At 42.6% G+C, this 21,785-nt stretch overlaps 1 protein-coding gene across 31 annotated transcripts in view; it reads right to left on the reverse strand.

Annotated features, from left to right (window-relative positions):
* CLASP1 (cytoplasmic linker associated protein 1) overlaps positions 1–21,785 on the reverse strand; it is a 263,544-nt gene that overhangs the window by 45,673 nt on the left and 196,086 nt on the right. For 16 of the 31 annotated variants that reach the window (XM_034785912.1, XM_034785914.1, XM_034785910.1 and 13 more), the window contains 6 exons: positions 19,484–19,547; positions 17,812–17,814; positions 17,411–17,574; positions 16,066–16,144; positions 13,577–13,720; positions 977–1,072 (listed from right to left, as the gene is read on the reverse strand). In XM_034785912.1, coding sequence (XP_034641803.1) covers positions 977–1,072; positions 13,577–13,720; positions 16,066–16,144; positions 17,411–17,574; positions 17,812–17,814; positions 19,484–19,547 — 550 coding nt within the window. The remainder of the gene's footprint in view (positions 1–976; positions 1,073–13,576; positions 13,721–16,065; positions 16,145–17,410; positions 17,575–17,811; positions 17,815–19,483; positions 19,548–21,785) is intronic. The other 15 variants (XM_034785918.1, XM_034785928.1, XM_034785924.1 and 12 more) reach the window with 2 other exon arrangements.

Raw genomic sequence — 21,785 nt, forward strand, 5'->3', positions numbered from 1 at the left:
TAGGGGTCATCTCTTAATGGGCCAAATTCTCTGCTGGTTTAAACAGGAACAACACCCATGAAGTCAGTGCCAGCTTATGTTAGTGGGGGGAACCTGACTTCATGTCGGGATGTTGGATCACCCACTAGGGAGGTCAGGCTGCTACTCTGAAACCAACAGGGATGTGTTAACTTCCTTCATTCCCTCCCTAATTACACCCTTCCATGTTCCATAAGTTTTTGGCTGCTCACAAAGTGGATTGACTCAAGCCACTGCTGAGCTGACGATCAACTTCTGCGAAGATCTTGCTATCCAACAGCGTCATCTGACGTGAATATTAATACCCAACGTCCCATTTTACACTAAGAGGAGTTGGTTGGTTGGTGAGCCAGATTCACTAAATTCCTATGTCCCTTACAATCTAGCTGAAATATCCAAAGTCACTTTGAAACCAAGTTTGGCAACCTTCAAGTTACAAGAAATGTCACGTCACATGGGAGAATTAATTCCTTTTAGGAAGGGAGTAGAATCAGTGTCCTGAGCTTAATATGAGTGACTAGAAAGTCTATCCAGCCAGCTCATATAGAAAATTGCAGTTAGTCTGATCCCCAGGAACCAGATCAGACCCTTAGAGCCGTCAGCAGCAGGGTTAGGTTGCTCTAACTTATGCTGGGGACTACCCTGACCCACAGTCTGCTCAGAACAAGGGAAGTGAAAACACCACCTTTGTGCTCACCCTCCTGAGCTGTGCACTTCTCAACCACAGCCAACCTGGGCCAGACTTATCCCAGCTACCCCTTTTAGACAATAGGGTTAATAGACAGACACACTAAAACCAAACTATTATTTCACATACACACACACACATATAAATGAGGCATCGCATTTTCAGGCAGCGAGTTAATGTCTCTTTACACCGTTAAACTGTATTAGAAATCTAAACTGCAAACAGAAAGTGTATTTTGTGATTAGTGTACATCTGTACAGTATAGTCTACCTGTTTACATTTCTCTTCCAAGTTTCCTTCACCAGGCCCTGAGGAGGCTGTAGTTGATCTAGCTGGCAAATCCTCACCTACCCAACTATGCATGCTCTGGGTTCAACAAATAGGAAATGTGTTATTATTTAATAAGGAAGTACACGATTTTTAACAATGAGCATCTAAATGCAATATATATTCCAGCTTCTTGCATCAGATGCATCTTCAGTATAGGTTGCTTTCCTAATTTGGGATTAATAAGAACACATATTAATATTTGAACCAACCAGCAGGAAGATCATAGTCAATGAGATCACCGGGGTTAAATCTAACTTGCCTTAGATCTCTGGCTTTGCAGCACTAGTTAATTTTTTCCAAATCCTCTTACAACAACCCTTAGCGCTCACCTATGAAGATGTAAAGCACTGCATACGTTCAGACATTAACTAATTAAACCCTGCAGCCACCATTTGTTAAGTGTGATTATCACTCTTACAGACAGCAAAACCAATAGACAGAGATTTAGGTGAGATGGTCAAGTTCAGTGTCAGTTTAGAACTTGAGAATTCCTGACTCTCAGTCTTGTGATGAGTCTACTAGCCCAATGCTCTGTGCAAATGCATCTTACAGTGTTCATCAGGCTGTGGGAATGGCTACCAGTTCTACACTCCTACTGCACATTATTGTTTTATTCTTAATTTTGCCTGAAATGATACAATTGCATGTGTGTTTCTCTTTTCACCACCCAAGTGTAAGGCAAGTGGGTAGATTTCCATTTTAAAGAGCATAAGATATATGGGCGCAGGAATCTCTGTCTACTGTTATAGACTTACATAGCTTAATTTGTATGGAATTGTTCTCTACCAGTGATCATGCGGAATCCACATGAGGTATTAGGCTACAGCAGTTTTGCATTAGGCTGTTTGCACGAGCAAGTATATTTGGATAAAGCCATGTGGGTATCAGCTCCACATCAGAGAAGGCTGTTGCATTAACTGTCTCACTCACTTCCAACTGGAATGGTTTGCAGGCCTTAATTGAGGCTCACTTAAGTGGGGTTTTGGACAGATGATTTAGCATTATCGGGATATTATGCAGAACCCACACCCCTTGACCAAAGTGAGCCACACTTGTTTTCCCAAGTATGCTGCCTTTTGGGTTCCAGAATCTGAAGGCTACAAGAACAGTTGGATTGGAGAAGAACACCAAAGAATCCAAGTTAAGCACTTCAGTTCACAGCCCACTTAAGTCTCTTGACCAGCTAGCACTTACGGATCAGATTGTACAATGTTCCCCAAGACTTCAATTACATGACTCTGTTTATACCCACAAGCTGCAAAGTAAAAACTACTTTTTCCACAAATTTACATATATTCAGATGTAAATACACACTCACACACAGAGAGACCATATCCAGATTCTATATAGTGAATATTGATATATATTGATATTATATATACACATCATATACTTGTACATATGTGTGTGAATAGTTATATATCTGTCATGTATTAGTGTGTATTCACACTCACATACATACAAACATGATGCCTGCACACACATTATATTAAGCAATTTCTTCCTGTCTCAGAGAGCAGTCATCTGGTATACTAGTGCTAAACTGTAAAATACTTTATTTTACTTAAATACCACCCTGTAATAAAAACAACTGTTTGTTGAATAAAACTGCTTTCAAGCCAAGGGATCCCAAAGTACCATAAAAATCCATAATGGTCATTTTAAGGAAATGATTTACCCTAGGGACTGTGCTATCCAAGAAGCCCTAAAATTTTAATCTGTGAGCCTATGAATGTTAGAAAATCGGTTTCTTACAGAGCGTACAATAAAAATATTTGGACTCACACAGCAGTCCTGCCTCAAATTCTATACAAACAGAAAATGACCACCACATTTTTGGAAACAAGACTGAGTACACGGAGATCTTTATTTTCTAACAACATTAAAGAAATCAAGTAAAAAAAATGTCAATTTTGAGATTTTTATTATAGATTTTCTCCCTCAGTTGTTTGTAAGTATAGGGATAATGTTGAGGTCATTGAAAATGGTTAGTCTTCGCACTCGTACACCTTGACTTCTTTAAAAGACCTGCATTACAAGTTGGATTTCAGCGATACAGTCACAGTACTGTTTTAATCCCCATACGGTCTTGATGGAATCCCAAAACCTGATTCTCCATTGCTGGACTCTTTGTCTAGCCAATGACACATGGACAGGGTGGGTCTCGGCACATTACCAAACCAGAGCTCTCGGGTCACTTACAGCGTGTTTGCATTTTACACAGGTGTAAATGTCTGCACAAGCTGCAGGGCAGTGAAGAATCGGGCCCAAAAATTGAACTAGAGCTCCAAGGAAACAGGTCTTAGGGTCCATTCTGGCAAAGTGCACAAGTCTGTGTTAGTTGAGAATGCGCCATACATCAGTTCCTTTATAATAATTTGTAGCACTAAATACTGGTGTATAAATTGCCTCTCTTTACAAAAAATGTGCATGTGTACCAATTGTGTGTATACATCCTGCATTTGCACACAAAAAAAGTAGTAACTGCACACACACAGGAACTGCCCAAATCCCGCAGGCACAATGTCACTACCCAGAGGTGAACATCTGACATTTGGTGCTAGTACAACAGTGTGCAGTGGTCTTATTTGTTTAGCACCAACAACATGCATCTGTGGTAGCTTCTTGGAAATCCGATTTGAACCCCCAGAGCAGCATTAAATAGTAATAAAATCTGCCTTTTATTAAAAATCCGCCAAAATTATTTATCCAGTTGCTACCTCAAAAGGCCAAGACTATCACTAGCTGTTGCTCAGTAACATGTCCAGGGTGCATGTCACAATTACAGTTCATTAAAAGCCTTCAGAGACTCCTTTTCAGCAGAGCTTTTAATTAAATCACAGCAGTGCTTCATGCAGGCTGGGCACCAGACATGTCAGCCCAATCATGTCTCAAATGCAGTCAGAGCAGCACTGTGGAAGCTCCAGGAGTGATTTTGCAGCTTTGGTCCTGCAGTATTGCTACAGAGGAGTCCGATTGCATTTTCGTAGCAAAGTTTGTTCTTCTGGCCATTGCACGGGTCCTTATATAGCCTTCATATTTACTCCCATTTTAAACAGTAATATCTGTATTTTAACCATACTCTTTTCTTCGGGTGTCTGCTACTATCTCTTTTTTCAAAGTGACAACACCTGTATCTGTTAATATATTGCTTCCTATACCATAATCTTTAATGGATGACCTCTGTGCACTTCCTTGAGTATTTGCTGGTCTGATATCTTTCTTCTGGATTTATCCTTTTCTCTTGATATAACTTAGAAATGGTTTCCTCTTGTTGCAAAAGCCTTTCACTTGTTCTCAACATTGTATATTACTTTTCATAAAATGGACTCATGTTAGACCCGAGACCTGTGCTCTCTCCCTTGCTCATTCCAAGTGCCTAAGAGAATCTTTCATGGGTTTCTGGATTTAATCCATCTCAAAAACAATTTTGGCTTCCAACTTGTTTTAGTTCATATGCACTGGTGAGTGAAATCTACACCAGCGATGGACCAGCATTAAAACAATTAATATAAGAGATTGATGAAGGCTCGACATTGAGGTGAATTTCATCTTGGTGTGAGTTCAAGTGATACTACGCAGTCGTGTGTGCTTTTCCACTCTTTTTGCAATGGCTCTGTCATCTCAGTTGAGTCCCATTCTTCTGTGGTCGCCACATAGATTAGCTAGATGTACCTGGGGGCCAGTGCAGTGGCATGAGTGTAGTTGGGGACACTTTGCCTAAAGTTCAGTTTAAAACTAGAGCAGTTGAAAAAGGAGTGTTTCAAGTGCTCAGACACACAAGTAGGAGACGGAATGGTACTGTGTGACACAAGGATGTCATGTAACATGCCACAATTCCAGGCTTGTACAATAAACCACCTAGATAATCACATTCCATCAGCAGAAATACCCTGGGGACATGTCAAGTAACTGGGAGATTTTCTTCTTTCCTGTGAAAGCAATGGACCAAATCATGGTCCAACTGAAGTTACTGGGAGTTTTATCACTGACATCAAGGCGATCAAGATTTTACTTATTAGCAGGACTGGAGGCAAAGTGTCACGTAAAGCACTGGCCTGTCACCTTGGGGGGCCTGGTTCCTGTTCAACCTGCACAAAAACTTGTTTTAAATGCCAAGGTCAATCTGTTTTTGCATATCTTACCGTTGTTCTTCATGGTGTGGGACAACCCCACATTCTGAACTAAACATCTCTGTCCCACGCAAGCCTTCAATACAAGGCTTCTTACTTTACCAGAATTCAGCAGAACTGATGAGTAAAGCTACTTTTTAGTCACGGGTATTTTTAGTAAAAGTCAGACAGGTCACAGGCAGTAAACAAAAATTCACAGCCCATGACTTGTCCATGACTTTTACTATATAACCATGACTAAAACTTGGTGAGAGGGGCATGGGGGGGGGAGAGAAGGTTGTTGGGGGTGGCCTGGGGATGCCGCAGGTACTGGGGGGGGGGAGGAGTTAGTGCCCAGGGGTGCCACGGGTGCTTGGGGGTTGGCAGGGCTGGGACAGGTTCCCTACTCGGCTCCTGGGAAGCAGCAACATCCAGCTCCTAGCTCCATGTGCTGCCTCCATTCTGCCCCAAGCCCTGGTTCTGCAGCTCCCATTGGCTGGGAACTGTGGCCAATGGGACCTGCGGGAGCGGTGCTGAGGGCGGAAGCAGCAAGTGGAGCTAGAAGCTGAGGGAGCAGAGCTCCTGTTGCCCTTCTGGGGAGCCCCTCTGCCCCCAGGTAAGCACCGCCCCACACCCCAACCCCCAGCTCCCCACACCCAAACTCCTGCTGCTGGGTGGTGAGGAGACCGAGACTGCGCCAGCAGCAGCCAGTGTGACTGGGCCAGGGGCTGCCCCAGCTGCTCAGGCGGTTCCCTGGCCAGCCACAGAGGTCATGGAAAGTCCCGGAATCTGTGACAAACACAGAGCCTTACTGATGAGTTATATACCTAGGGTCAAAATGCCTATCTGTAATCAGTGGGGTAACCGTAGAATTGGATTTGACTCTGGAAATTACAGAACAATTCACTTCATTGTACTTAGAGTATTTTCCCACATAGGGCCTGATCCTGACATCCAAATTCAATTGGAGTTTTGCCTGAGTAAGGACTACATGGTAACTCCCCATGAAATATCAGTAATTACACGCTAATTCATGCTAACGTATTGATAACTGCAATTTACCCACATCACCACTATTTGTATTGCAATTTTTTGTCACTTTTCCTAAACAGTAATAACATTTAGATCTTAAATAGCACTTTGTCATCAATAGCTCTTTGCAAAGTGCTTTACAAAGGAGTTCAGAATCATTATTCCCAATTCACAGATGAGAAACTGAGGCACAAAGAGGTGAATGACTTGCCCCAGGTCAGGCAGCAGACTAGCAGCGACCCCCGTAATAGAACCAAGGTCTTCTGAGGTCCAGTCCAATGTTCCATCTACAAGGTCATACTGCTTCTGAATAGTATCACCCAAGCAATGAATTTTAGTGAAACTGACAGTAATTTACATGCTTACATTACAGCCGTAGTTTGCCCTCAAATATCCATGCACAATTCCATTGCATCTGAGGACAAAATCTGATCCACAAAACCTGCTTTACACATAGAGCATGAGCTGTGATGCAGAGGATAGTTTTTGTTCTGCACAAACTAAATTGCCTTTCGCCCCTTTCTAGTATGGTTTCTAGCAAGTTACTCCTAGCTCATATGCAGCAGAGTAAATACTCTCTAGTATTAACAGTCTTTAAAAGCAGGGGAAATATTTACCCCTTAACACTCTGGATATCATTGTAGTTTCCCCTGTTTTAAAAATTAAACTTAACAGTTTTGACCCTGCACAATTTACTGCCACAGTCAATAGTTTTTCATTGTGAACTGAGCATACGTTTATTTCCATTTCACGGTGAGGTGGAATCAAGACATTTCATAAATACTAATTGGTGTTAACTACACCTTTCTTTAAAGGAGATCACAACTATTTAAAGCTACAGTGGGTCATAAGTTTAGATATAGGTATTACCCACACACAAGTTTAAACCGCCTCTGGAGACACAGCAGAATGTTTGGAATGTTGGTATAGAAGGTACAGCTTGCTCAGGAAGGATAGGCAGGGAAAAATGGAAGGAGGTGTTGCCTCCTATATAAAAGGTGTAGTGTATACACTTGCACTGAGGTTGGGGTGGAAATAGGAGCCAGGCTTGTTGAAAGTCTCTGGATAAGTATAAAAGGAGTAAAAAACCAAGGGTGATGTCATGGTAGGGGTCTATTATAAACCACCTAATCAGGAAGAAGTGGATGAGGCTTTTATTAAACAACTAACAAAATCATCCAAAGCACAGGACTTGGTGGTGATGGGGGTCTTTAACTACCCAGACATCTGTTGGGAAAATAACACAGCACTGCACAGATTATTCAATAAGTTCTTGGAATGTATTGGAGACCATTTTTTATTTCAGAAGGCGGAGAAAGTCACTGGGGAGATGTTGTTCTCGATATAATTTTGGCAAACGGAGAAACTGGTTGAGAATTTGAAAGTGGAAGGCAGCTTGGGTAAAAGTGATCATGAAATGGTAGAGTTCATGATTCTAAGGAATGGTAGGTGGGAAAACAGCACAATAAAGATAATAGATTTCAAGAAGGCTGACTTTAGCAACTCAGGAAGTTGGTAAACAAGTCTCAGGGGAAAACAGTTCAAGAGATTTGGCAGTTTTTGAAGGAGACATTATTAAGGGCACAAGAGCAAACTATCCGTAGGAAAGGTAGGACGTATGGCAAGAGACCACCCTGGCTTAACCAGGAGATCTACAGTGATCTGAAACTCAAAAGAGAGTCCTACAAAAAATGGAAGCTAGGTCAAATTACAAAGGATGAATATAAACAAACAACACATGTACATAGAGATCAAATTAGAAAGGCCAAGGCACAAAACGAGATTAAACTAGCTAGAGACAGAAAGGGTAACAAGAAAACATTCTACAAATACATTAGAAGCACGAGGAAGACTAAGGACAGGGCAGGCCCATTACTCAATGGGATGGGAAAGACAATAACAGAACATATGGGAATGGGAAAAGTGTTAAATGCCTCTTTTGTTTCAGTTTTCACCAAAAAAAGGTTAGTAGCGATTGGACATCTAACATAGTGAACGCCAATGAAAATAAGGTAGGATCTGAGGCTAAAATAGGGAAAGAACAAGTTAAAAATTACTTAGACAAGTTAGATGTTTTCAAGTCACCAGGGCCTGATGAAATACATCCTAGAATACTCAAGGACCTGACTGAGGAGATGTCTGAGCCATTAGCGATTATCTTCAAAACTCGTGCAATACGGGAGAGATTCTAGAGGACTGGAAGAGGGCCGATACAGTGCTAATCTATAAAAAGGGAAATAAGGTCAACCCAGGGAATTACAAACCAGTCAGCTTAACTTCAATACCTGGAAAGATAATGGAGCAAATAATTAAGCAATCAATTTGCAAACACCTAGAAGATAATAAGGTGATAAGTAACAGTCAGCATGGATTTGTCAAGAACAAATCACGTCAAACCAACCTAACAGCTTTGTGGATGGGGGAAAGCAGTAGATGTGGTATATCTTGACTTTAATACACCTTTTGATACTGTCTTGCATGACCTTCTCATAACAAAGTAGGGAAATACAACCTAGGTGGAGCTACTATAAGGTGGGTGCATAACGTTCAAAAACCATTCCTAGAGAGTAATCATCAGTGGTTCACAGTCAAGCTCGAAGGGCATATCGAATGGGGTCCCTCAGAGATCAGTCTGGGGTCCAGTTCTGTCCAATATCTTCATCAATGATTTAGATAATAGCATAGAGAGTACACTTATACGTATGCAGACGATGCCAAGCTGGGAGGGGTTGAAAGTGTTTAGGAGGATAGGATTAAAATGATTTGGACAAACTGAAGAAATGGTCTGAAGTAAACAGGATTAAATTCAATAAGGACAAATGTAAAGTACTCCACTTAGGATGGAACCCACCAGTTGCACACATCCAAAATGGGAAATGACTGCCAGGGAGTAGTGCAGACAGGGATGTGGAGGTTACATTGGATCACAAGCTAAATGAGAGTCAACAGTGTAACACTGTTCCAAAAAAAGCAAACATCATTCTGGGATGTATTAGCAGGAGTGTTGTAAGCAAAACAGGAGAAGTAAGTCTTCCGCTCTATTCCATGCTCAGAAGGCCTCAACTGGAGTATTTTGTCCAGTTCTGGGAGCCACATTTCAGGAAAGATGTGGACAAATTGAAGAAAGTTCAGAGAAGAGCAACAAAAATGATTAAAGGTCTAGAAAACATGACATGAAGGCTTCTTCAATTATTATCAATATTAATTATTTCTATTACACCAGTCAGGGCCCCACTGTGTCAGGCACTATACTATATATATAGGAGACATCCTCTGCCCAGTAGCACTTACAGTTTGAGGCCCTGTCTACATTGGGAGTTTTGTACCAGTGTAGCTACCATGATGTAGTTACACCATTGCAAACCCCTAGTGTACATGCACTGCACCACTGTAATCGTGACTTGTCCATAGGGAGCAAAAGTTGTTCCCATTACATGGGCTGTGGGAACTGAGCAGATGGTATCAATCCATTTCCTGCTGGACAAATGACCAGAACAGTTTATACTAATTACAGCCCTTCTTGGCAGTCTCCAGAGTGTAAGCACTTAGTTATTTGGAGACTGAACTCTCCTGTCATTCTTGAGACGGTCCCCACCTTTTCTGGTGGTGGGGAAGTTTGCATTTCAGATATCTGTTCTGTAGCCAGAGAACCTCAGTCTTCAGGGCTGGCTAGGGTTACCATATTCAAACATTTAAAAAAGAGGACACTCCATGGGGTCCCAGTCCTGCCCCCGCCCCCCCCAACTCCGCCCCTTCTCCGGCCCCGCCCCAACCCCATCCCTTCCCCGCCCCCATTCCAACCCTTTCCCCAAAGTCCCTGCCCCAAATCTGCCCCCTCCTCTGAGCACCCCGCATTCCCCCTCCTCCCTCCCGCTCTGATCTTGGTTGGGGGTTGCTAAGCACCTCTGTGCCCCCTGCTCCCCACTCACCCTGCAGTCCCTGCACCCCTGAAGCCTCTGCGCCCCTGTCTGCCCTGCCCCTGCAGCCTCTATATGCCCCTGCCTGCCCTGCTCCTCCTCACCCTGCAGCCTCTGCCCCCACCGCCTGCCCTGCTCCCCCGCTCCCCCGGCAGCCTCTGCCAGGCAGGGGCTTCGGATGCTCAGCGGCGACCGGGGCAGTGCGGGTCCCTGCAGCCCCGGCACACGCCGCACTCCCTGCCCCGCGCTGCAGCCTCCTTTCTGCCGCGTGGGGTGACGGGGCCGCAGGAAGGGTCCCCAAGTGGCCGGGGAGTCCCTGCCCGCGAGGGAAGCCCGAGCCGCTGGCTGGGCCCGGCCTCCCCATGGTCCTGCGGGCTCGGCTGGGGCGCGCGGTCCGTCTGGCCTCCGGGGGCAGCAGCGGCCCCTTCTCCGCTTTCTGCGGCTGCGCCCCGCCTCTTCCCCCGCCTGAGCTCGCTACAATGTAGCCGGGCAGCTGGGCTGCGCTGCAGACCCGTCGGGTTGTGCTGGGGCCGGGCAGACCTTGGCTTATGCTGCCTCCCTATTTCCCCGGACATGTCCGGCTTTTTGGCAATTCCCCCCGGACGGGGATTTGAGTACCAAAAAGCCGGACATGTCTGGGGAAATCCGGACGTATGGTAACCCTAGGGCTGGCAAGCTGACCCCTTTCACACGCAGTAAATTCACTAAAGGACTGACCTTTTGCTTCAGACTCCTCTGGAATAAAAATAAATCTTTTTGATGCAAAATTTTGATATTCTATTCCACATTCTATTCCACGTTCTCAACAAAACATGTTTTTAATCTGTGTTCTTCAGAGCAAATTTTGCCTGTTTAAACTGGCCCATGATCATTCAGTTCATTATTGTATCATGAATTCAACAACTTCACTGACTGCGACCTTGCCAAAGACAAGGGCTGATGATTCTGCATAAACCATTTGCTGCTGCTAACCAGTGTCACATCCAGAGCCTGCAGTTTGCATGGTGTGCCTCCTGACAGTAATGGGTTATTTATTTACATATAAAGGCATCAGTCCTGCTGACAAATGAAGGCACGGATTACATGGGCACTCTGCTCATTTTTAGTAACCAAAAATTAATATTTTGCTTTAACTGGGTAACCTACAATAAAGCTTTTCAGCCAAGTGTAGTAGCCACATGTGGGTTTGAATAAAATAGATTCAGTAATCTCAGATCAGCCTCCAAGGCAGTGTGACAATTATTAGAGTATTGTTTAGTTAGAATTAAGTAGGAGTTGACATAGATCTCTGCAGTAGATGAAGCTATGAACAAACACTTACTCCCAATATACACTGGCTGTATATCTTAACAATACTGGAATCTGACTGTCCTATGCATCCCAATTTCCAGCTGCAGCAGAGAGGCTCCTCTTCAATTTTGCATGCAGCAATGACGACACCTAATGGTGGAAACATTTTTTTCAGCTGTGCAATCCCCAGAGCGTTTGCCTTTCAAGCCATACGTCTAGTAGTTAAACAGACAGCTACAACTTTACTGAGCTACTAAAGAATTCACTCCAGCACTCCCTCCCTCCCTCTCTCTTGTCACTAAGTAGTAAGTTAAGCAGACTGAAATGTTTGGGGTTCAGGTGAAGCCCAAGGAACAATCATGCAGTTTCATTCTTCATTTAATTCTTTCGGATTTAAAATGGATATGTGCATTCCAGGTTGGTTTAGATTTAGTCTGAGGTTTAAAGTCATCAGAGCTGCTATTCAGAGCAGGGACTGTCCTGCTTAAGCAAAGTGTCAACTTGCACTACTGTGAATAATCCCTGAGGGAGTGCTTTTAAAGAGTGCACAAAAAAAGTTTCTCTAGATCTCGCTGGCTTGTGCTAGAATGTGTATAACATGGAGGTGAAAACTTTCTTTGGAGATTCCTGACTGACATTCGTGAGCTCTGGTGCATTTGCAGTAGCTTTGGTACTCAAGGAAGATTTTCAGGAGCATATTAAGGCATACGCCATAAGTAATAAACACTCATTTACAAGCAAATACTCCCTTTTTACTGGAGTTATAAAATGCTAAAATATTATTTTGGCATTAATACAACAAATGAAATATTTCAACAGTTAAAGGCTCTGCACATTTTAATACTTAGGTGAAATTTCTGGTATCTTTTTGTTCATCTGTGTCTTTCTAGGAACCTACATCTTACATTAAGGGTCCAGTGTGATGAACTGCTGATAGGGTGACCAGACAATAAGTGTGAAAAATCGGGACAGGGTGGGGGGGTAATAGGAACCTATATAAGAAAAAGACCCAAAAATTGGGACTGTCCCTATAAAATCGGGACGTCTGGTCACCCTGACTGCTGAACACCCTCAAACTTCCATTGGGTTTGTCTTAACTAGGAAAAGTGTCTTGAGTTTCGGATGTGTTTTGCCAACACATTAGCTAAACCCAACCTAAACTTGACCTTTTTTCCTAGTGCAGATTCAGGGTGACACTGTTAGCTCAATTTTAGCTTGTCTGGTATCATGCATCTACATTAGGAAAAGCATCAATTTAGCTCATGTTAGCTAAGCCTGACCTAAACTTGACAGCTTTTTCTAGACACGACATACCAACCAACTTCAATAGGAGTCGAAGGTACTCAGTACCTTAGTGATATTTTTAAATACCATATCTCAGAGATTATATCTGATTTCATTTGGAGCACATAGTGTACAGAGCACTGGATCTTTAGCTAAATGACCAAAAAAAATAAAAAAAAAAAAATTACTTCCCATGTCTCACCAACTGCTTACCAAAATACACACTTGGTCAGTCTACTTTCTCTTTGCATTGTATTGGTGAGTAATTTAATCGTTCACCTGCATGACAATCGACTGGAGGAAAATACAGACAAAGATATTTCAGAAACACCTTAGAACAGCCATACTGAGTCAGACCAATGGTCCATCTAGCCTAATGTCCTGTCTCTGACAGTGGGAATTAACAGAACAGGGTAATTTTGAGTGATCCATCCCCTGCAGTCCAGTCCCAGCTTCCAGCAGCTGGAGGTGTAGGGCTACCCAGAGCATGGGATTGCATCCCTGACCAGCTTGGCTAATAGCCATTGATGGACCTATCTTCCATGAAGTTATCTAATTCTTTTTTGAACCCAGTAACTTTTGGCCTTCACATGGCAATGAGTTGCACAGATGGACTGAACTTCTTTTTGTTTCTTTTAAACTTATGTATTGAATAAACCCAAATTGTCAAAGGTTTTGTTTGATCTCAACGGTTACACTGCAGAAACAAAGCTAATATAACACTTTGAAAATGTTTTACTTAACATTACAAAATAGATACAGGGGAAGGAAAACAAACAAACAAACAAACAAAAACCCTTACAAATCGCCTAACCATGCAATTTTTCGTTGTTTTCAGACTTAATTTAATTGCCATTAGGCAGGGTAACAGTCCCACTTGCAATAACTTAATCATTCTAACCTACCTTTCTTACATCTGAGCTCTTTGGTTCTGTTGTCCAAGTTATGATTCTAGATACAGCAAGTCTGGTCTCACTGGAGTTCACAAAGTCTGTTGGGTCCATCTGTCTTGCCAGGGACTCAATGTACTTCAGGATTGCAACTTTTACCTAAGAAATGTAAAAGTATATTGTCATCTTTTGTTGGAGAGATGATGGAAGGTGGACATCGCTCAGAACTATCTTGTGCCAAACATAAAACTTGCAAGCTCATCTCTGCTCTATAATGAGCCATAATGAAAAAGAAATACGACTTGGGCACTCTTACAGCTCATTGGATGGGTCTAGACCTCCATCCTGCACGTAAATGACCAATGAAGACAGAGTACCCTTCTGAAAATCTATTAGAAAGATATACATAGTTTTATGGAAAACTCCTGTAGAATTTAATAGGGACTAAACTATAGGGTTTTACAGAAATTACTCTAAAAACCTATAGAATTTAATAGAGGATCTATAGAATTCTGTAAATAGAATACAATTAAATTGCATAGGATTGTGCAAGACACCAATAGGAAAGTTATAATTTTCTCACTAATTAGATAGCATTTTTACAAAAGGATATGAGCTGGTAAAAAGTAAAAGTTATTTCTTCACCTATTCCATAAAACGTATTTGCGTATCATATTTCAGAAACAAAAGGAACCTTCTACCTATACTGACTGCTTGAGAGGCTGCAGCCTAGCAGTCTCATGTATATTGTAGCATTGTCCATCTGGGTAAAAACTTTGGACTCCTGCCTTAATTAAGATTTTTTTAAATGCCCACAGTTGGGTTTCCACTAGCCTCTGAATTCCTACTGATGGCAACAGTGTTCTCCCTCCCTTTCATAAGACACCTTTTGCACTACTGCATGCATCTGGAAAACAAAGAATACATGATTCCTGGAGTTTCTGAAGTTCATTCACCTTTGAAGTAGCCACCTTGCATAGAACTCTCTACACACACCCTATATAGCCCAAACATATTCCTTTGATGGAATGTGGTATCTCAGATAACAAAACAAATCTCAGTCTAATGTTTCTCCTCCAGACCATATTACTTCTGTCCCAAAGAGACCCATTTATATCATGGTTGGAATTAACAAGAACCATCTGCCAGGAAGACAGGAAACCTACATTCCTATGAAAGCTCCTAGAACCTGCCACCTTCCTTCTGTTTTGGAACCTTAATAGGTTGATTGTATCCCTGGATAAATTTTTTAAAGCATTTAAGTGACAAAGGATAATACATCCCATCTTCCAAAATGACTTAGGCATTTAGGAAGCCGAAGCACCATTGATTTCCTAGTGAGATTTTCAAAAACAGCTTGATTTCAATGGGAATTTAAAACCCCCACTAGGTGTAGGGTTGCCAACTGTCTAATTGCACAAACCCAAATACCCTTGCCTTGCCTTTGCCCCTCCCCTCCCTGAGGCCATGCCCCTGCCCCCCCCCCCCACTTCTCCGAGGTCCCACCTCCTGTTCACTACATCCCCCCGCCTTCCTCCACTGCTCGCTCTGCCCTCCCCCCTCCCCCACACACACTCACTTTCATCAGGCTGGGACAGGGGGTTGGGGTGCAGGAGAGGTGGCTCTCAGAGGCAACTGGCATGTCCAGCTTCTAGGCTCAGGAGCAGCCAGGCGGCTCTGTGCACTGCCCCTGCCTTCAGGCACTGCCCCCCGCAGCTCCCATTGGCCATGGTTCCTGGCCAATGGGAGCTGTGGAGTTGGCGCTCAGGGCGGGGGCAGCACGCAGACACCCTTTGGCTGCCCCCGTGCCAAGGAGCCAGAGAGATGTGCCAGTCACTTTTGGGAGCCGCGCAGAGCCAGGGCAGGTAGGGAACCTGTCTTAACCCCTCTGTGCTGACCGCACTTTTAGCGGCCTATTAAAATCTCCCGGATTGGTTTCAGTAGCCATTGGGAGATCGATTCCAATTCTGGGAGACTCCCGGCCAATCCAGGAAGGTTGGCAACTTTAAGTAGGTGCCTATCTGCATGGGATAGCTCAGTGGTTTGAGCATTGGCCTGCTAACCCCAGGGTTATGAGCTCAATCCTTGAGGGGGCCATTTAGGGATTTGGGGCAAAAATCTGTCTGGAGATTGGTCCTTCTTTGAGCAGGGGGTTGGACTAGATGACCTCCTGAAGTCCCTTCCAACCCTGATATTCTATGATAAATTTTTAGGTGCCTAAATACCTTATAGAATCTGGCCCTTCTGCATTTAGCCTAAGTCAGTTTTGAAAATGGAATTTAGGCATTTTTGAAAATTTTACCAAAAGGTATTCGTACATACAAAATATTGCAAAATACATCAAAAGTATTGTTATTTATAAGTGTCATATTATACATGTGCTTTCAAGTAGTTATTTTTCCTTTGAATATTAGATACTCAAGTATGATCAAGTGTTTTAAAACACATCCTGAGATTTAAATGGACCATGTTTATGTTGTAATGCAAAGGTTTTCATTGCTTACCTTGAGGTTTGGCGTTTGGGTCTGATCTACAATAAATCTCATCAAAATGTTAAACTGCTGATCAAACGGAAAGGAATCCCTGTTCAGAGAGGGGAAAAAAGATTTCCATTATTATTAGAACAAACTCATTTTAATACATTTAAACTTACAGAAAAAATTACTAAAGAATCACAAAAATAGCCTTTAAATATTAAAACATTCTGTAAACTTCACCTGTGTTTGACCAGCTACCAAATGGGTTGAATACCACAAATGTAAAAGTGTTGAATGAATTATTCATTAACACTGGTGAAATCTGTCAAATCAATATATTCACAGACAACTACTCAGCCTGTATTATGTGCATCCTTCCTGCTTTTGTTACCCCTGTTCTTCCTTTCCCTACTTTATGTTGCTCTTTCATTTTCTAATCTACAGCAGATCATGGTTTATCTTTTCCTGAGTTAGCTTCAGTGTTTGATTCCTCTTTTCTTTCCCTCTCTCATCTCCTTCTCTTCAAGTGGATTTTAAAAGCCCTATACAAATTAACATTTCATGGTGCCACCTCTACCAGAGTGTGAAAATGTGGTACATGTGACATCCTTGGCTAGAATGCTATAGTGGATTGAATATGCATGCTAGGAGGCAGGAACTTCGGAGTTCTTATCCTCACTTTGCAACCGATTTGCTGGATGTTCATGAACAAGTTTAAGATGCTCAGCAGTTAGTATTAAAGCACTATTCATTTTCTGAACAAATGACTAGTGTTCATCATCCAAGCTGGGAGAAATAAAAAGTGCAATCAAACATTAAATATGAACACAAAGAAACAAAGCACATTAGATTTCAATGTTCTTTCACTTTTAATAGTCTAAAGGGCTAAGAGCAAGGTAAGTATATTTGCTGTTATTATTATTATTATTTGTATTACTGTAGCACCTAGGAGCCCTAGTTGTGGACCAGGACCCCATTGTGCTAGGAGCTGTACAAACACAGAACAAAAAGATGATTTCTGCCCCTGTTTTTTAAATATATGAGAAAAGATTCTGCTCTCATTTGCATGAATGTAAATCATTGATTTCAATGGAGTTAAGTAATATAAAATGAGTGCATTTCCGAGGAAAATCTGGTCCATTATTTTAACCTGATTTTGGGGACTGGAATCTGCTTTGTTACATTGGTGAACATCCAAACTAACTTCACTGGGAGGTTAGTCCAAATTGACACAGGGTAAATCTGGTCCATCTCTTGAAACAAGGGTGGGATGCAGTGTTTCTGAAACCGTCCAACCATAAAACAAAACAGGCCTAGGAGGTGCATCACAGGTGATGGATTAAAGCATCCCTAGAACTTTTGCATACCGTACCTTGTTACATCCAGAGCTTTCTGAACTTTTGCCTGCACAGATCCTAGCAAGTCTGCTCCCATTTTCTTAAGTAACTGTGTCAGAAGAACGAACAGCCAATCTTGCAAGTCGTCCTTATGGATGATGATGAAATCTACCAGGGTTTCTAGAAACATGCTGAAAACCTGCAAATAAATGCAAATTTCCAAAAAGGGGAGATTACGTTTTTAATCAGAAATGATCACAAGAGAAAGTCTACAAAGAATCTGTGTTTTAAAATGATTTTTTTATAGACCGTTTTATGAATGGATATTCTCAGTGAACATGTTAGCACTAGAAATCACTGACATTAAACATCCAGGATGTGCCGTATTAAAATGTCACACTAAACAGATTAAGGAAGAAGGAACGAATACACTTACTCTCTGTTGTGAGTTCCACCGCAAAGCAGGCCATGCAAAAAACAAACCACTCGTTAGTACACATAGTGAATCAATGCTGACTGCTCTGGGTGCAATTTTTCAGTGGATTCATAGATGGCTTATAAAAACTTTTACAACATCTTTTTTTTTTTTAAATCATAGTTTTTTAAATATTATACATCTTGGGCCAAATCCCGTCTCCTTACTCATGTGAGTAGGGACTTTAAAGCCAACAGGTATACTCACATGAGTAAGGATAGCAGGATTAGGTGTGTTTGTTTTTTAGATGTGTATATATGTGTATCCCTTTTTCCCTCCCCAAATTCATTGCAATATCTATGGCGCAATCCCAGAAGCCCCCCCGAAATGCTAAATGTATTCAGCATGGATGAGCCCCTGGTTAGCAGTGACGGGCCAAATTCTGATCTCAGTTGCATTGGTGGAAATCTGGAGTAATTCACCTGATGTTAAATTTGTGTCATAAAAATAATGACGTCAAATTGCAATGAAGTCTATAAAGTCAATGAAGTTACCCAAGATTTACACCACTGTAACCGAGAGCAGAATGTGGTCTAGTGTACAACAGTCTAAAACTTTTCCCAAGTTGCAAATGTTGTTGCAAACATAAATAGTCACACCTGACCCTAGCAATGCCACATCAGACAGAATTTTAAGAGCCAAAATGTTGATCTCTTTTGCATGGTAACTGCTAGACAGGATCAGACCAGTGGCCCATCTAGTTCAGTGTCCTGTCCCTAATGGTGGCTATAACTAGATCTTCAAAGGAAGGTCTGCAGTAGGCACATATGGAATAACCTCTCCACACAGGAAGTTTCTGCCTGACCCCCATCAGTTAGTGTTGGTTTACTACATGCCCTGAAGCACTAGCATTTATTAACCTAATTATTTCTTTTAATCCATGCTAACGTAACTGTGGATGTTCTCATCGGGTATATAAATGTCTAACCTTCTGGCCACAACGTATCCCAGATCCCTCAGTGGGGAGATCTCTCCCAAGCAGTATTAACTTTTTCAGAAAAAACTGGAGGGGGATGATATATACGCCCCTGTTCCCACACCTTCCTACCCCTGCTTGCATGGGCAGAGTGCCACAGAGTCTGAGAGGGGGGTGGAAGGTACTTGAGACCCCGTTAGAGAAGGAGAGATCGGTAGGTCGATGGAGGGATGATCTTGGCCCACTGATTGGAAGGATGGTGTTACAAAGATGCTGGAGTGCTCATATGATTAACGTTGCTTTAAATGTAAAGTCATCCTGCAGTTTCCATGCTGCTGCTTAATATGTATAAACGGCCATTCCTACTGTACCAAAGCCATGGCTATTTAGGGCTTCACAGATGTCACTGTGCTCCATCTCATGGCCACTTACCACAGGAACAGAAATAAAGCCCAGATCCTTCTCTTCCAAGGTCTGGATTCTGCAAGGTGACACGTGCCTTGAAAGGGGCTGGGCATCCAACTCCCAGCAACTTGCAGGATTGAGCCCCTAACGCTCAGAACCCTACCACTTAAACTAATGCGGGGTCTGTAACATGCGTGTCATCAGTTCCAGTTCCGTCCAGTAGAGTCACAGGCCCAACCACACAATTACCCAGATCTTGACAACATAACTGTACACATTGTAATGGAAGAGAGTAAGCCAAAAATGCATTACCTTGCTGTGAGGGTCAGCAAACATGCGCGTAAAGATCTCACACAGCCGTTTTAATTCGACTCGGCTACAACACACAACAAAACATTATATTAAAGCTAAATCTTTTACTCACAACAGAGTAGACTAGAACTGTCATTGAAAAAAAAGACAGAGATCTGGTCTTTTAAATTAGACCTGGTTGACCTAACTTATGTACGCATATAGCTGCAATAATTACACTGTTTATAGCAACAGAGGGTCCTGTGGCACCTTTAAGTCGAACAGAAGTATTGGAGCACAAGCTTTCGTGGGTGAATGCCCACTTCATCAGATGCAAGACATCCACGAAAGCTTATGCTCCAATACTTCTGTTAGTCTTAAAGGTGCCACAGGACCCTCTGTTGCTTTTTACAGATTCAGACTAACACGGCTACCCCTCTGTTACTTTACACTGTTTATGTGTGACAATACTTTGCTCTTTTGCGTGTGTCTTCACCAGGAGCCTTTGTATGCATTGTACTGTCAATGGGGGGCATTGTCGGATGGCTCCTAAAAGCCAGTAACAGTGGACATAAGCAAACAGTGAACCGAGATAACAACAACAACAAAGGAGACGGAGTTCTCTGTGGGCAGAATTCTCCAAGGGTCCCTGCTTTGGTAGAGCCAGTTACATAACATTTTTAGTGCTAAAACTCCATCTCAGATGTTGCAAAGAACATTGCCCAAATCCTCAGGTCCTTACCTGTCTTCCTTACTCAGGCAAAACTTCCAGCAGAGCCAATGAGAGTTTTGCCTGATTAAAGAACAAATGAAAACAAACGAATAAGCTGGATGCTGGGTTTTTCTGACAACGCTATATTGTCCTCTCAAACTAGAGGGAATGCAGAGAGAACTCCAGTTCGGGTCAGGATTATAGACTTCCTTTCTCCACAAAAAGGGTTTCGTCCATAGACCTCCAATCATGCAGATAAAACCAAAACAAACCTCAAAGAGTAGGGAAGGGTACACTAGTAGTCTAGAGTTAGTGTGACCTTTTTAAAGGTAGCTTATTTATAAATAATAGGAGATATTTTCACCCCAACAATGGTATTCTAAGCATAAAAACTGATGCAGATTTTAAAAGAGCATAAGACAAAGATGACAGTCTCCTGAGAAGGAAGAGTTGGAGGCAGAGGAAAGCAGCCCTTGGAACACTGCCAAAGCAAGCTGTCAGCTTAATTCAGTGTTGAGACTGCACTGTTTCCAGAGAAACAAGAAAAAAACTCCAAGTGACTGCTCTATAACTCTTGCCTGACCTGATGGGGATTGCAGCTCCCTCTGAATGCACTCCTTTTTATTTCCCTAATGAAATTTATCTCAGACAAGGAATACAAAAGGACAGCTATTCTGAACTTCCTTATTTTCAATGCACACTGACCTAAGGTGGTGATATGGGTGCCAAACTAAAATAAACAGCTCAACAACATTTTCTCGGGGGACTTGCTGGCCCCGGCTATATCCAGTAGATCTAATCAGGATGAGTTTATAAAAGAAGGACTTTAGAAAATTGTAAAGAAACAGTTAGTGTGGGGAAGTATAATGAAACTCTGATACCATCTTAGACCCCACAAACTTGCCACACACAGAATGCCCACTGAAGAGAACGCATGATTAAGGCTGCGAGTCTTTCATGGAGGTCACGGAAGAGCAGTGGTGCCGCTGGCCCCTGGACGGCCCCCCGCCTGGAGCAGCAGCAGCAGCAGCAATGGGGTAATGGGCCGCCCCCACCCCTGGAGCAGCAGCGGGGCCCCGGGCTGTCCCCCCGCCACCCAAGAGCAGCTGCGACCACTGGAGCCCCCCTCCACCAGAGCAGCAGCATCTGCTGGAGCATGCCCCCCTTTCCCCAGCACCTAAGATTTAGTTGCGGGTATTTTTAGTAAAAGTCACGGACAGGTCACTGGCCGTGACTTTTTGTTTATTGCCAGGGACCTGTCCATGACTTTTACTAAAAATACCAGTGACTAAATCGTACCCTTACACGTGATCAAACCCTATTCAGCACGGAGTACTGAAAAAGGACCCTTAACCAGTAAGTTCAGAAGAGTAAAATATCCCCTCCCGTATTAAACTTGTTATATAAATTAAGACTACATTGCAACCAATCACACTGTGTTTAATTTGAAAATTCTATCCTCTAATAACCTTGGGTACTTGCACCTACGACTATATGTCCAAATTACTCAAGCAGGCACCACCTGATCAATCTAAGAAGAGCCCTGGAGAGGATAAAATTGCAAATTAAGAGCAAATATAAACATCAGCAGAACTAGAAATAATGTACAAT

This window comes from Trachemys scripta, chromosome 11, assembly GCF_013100865.1.
Source record: "Trachemys scripta elegans isolate TJP31775 chromosome 11, CAS_Tse_1.0, whole genome shotgun sequence".
Lineage (NCBI taxonomy): Eukaryota > Metazoa > Chordata > Testudines > Emydidae > Trachemys > Trachemys scripta.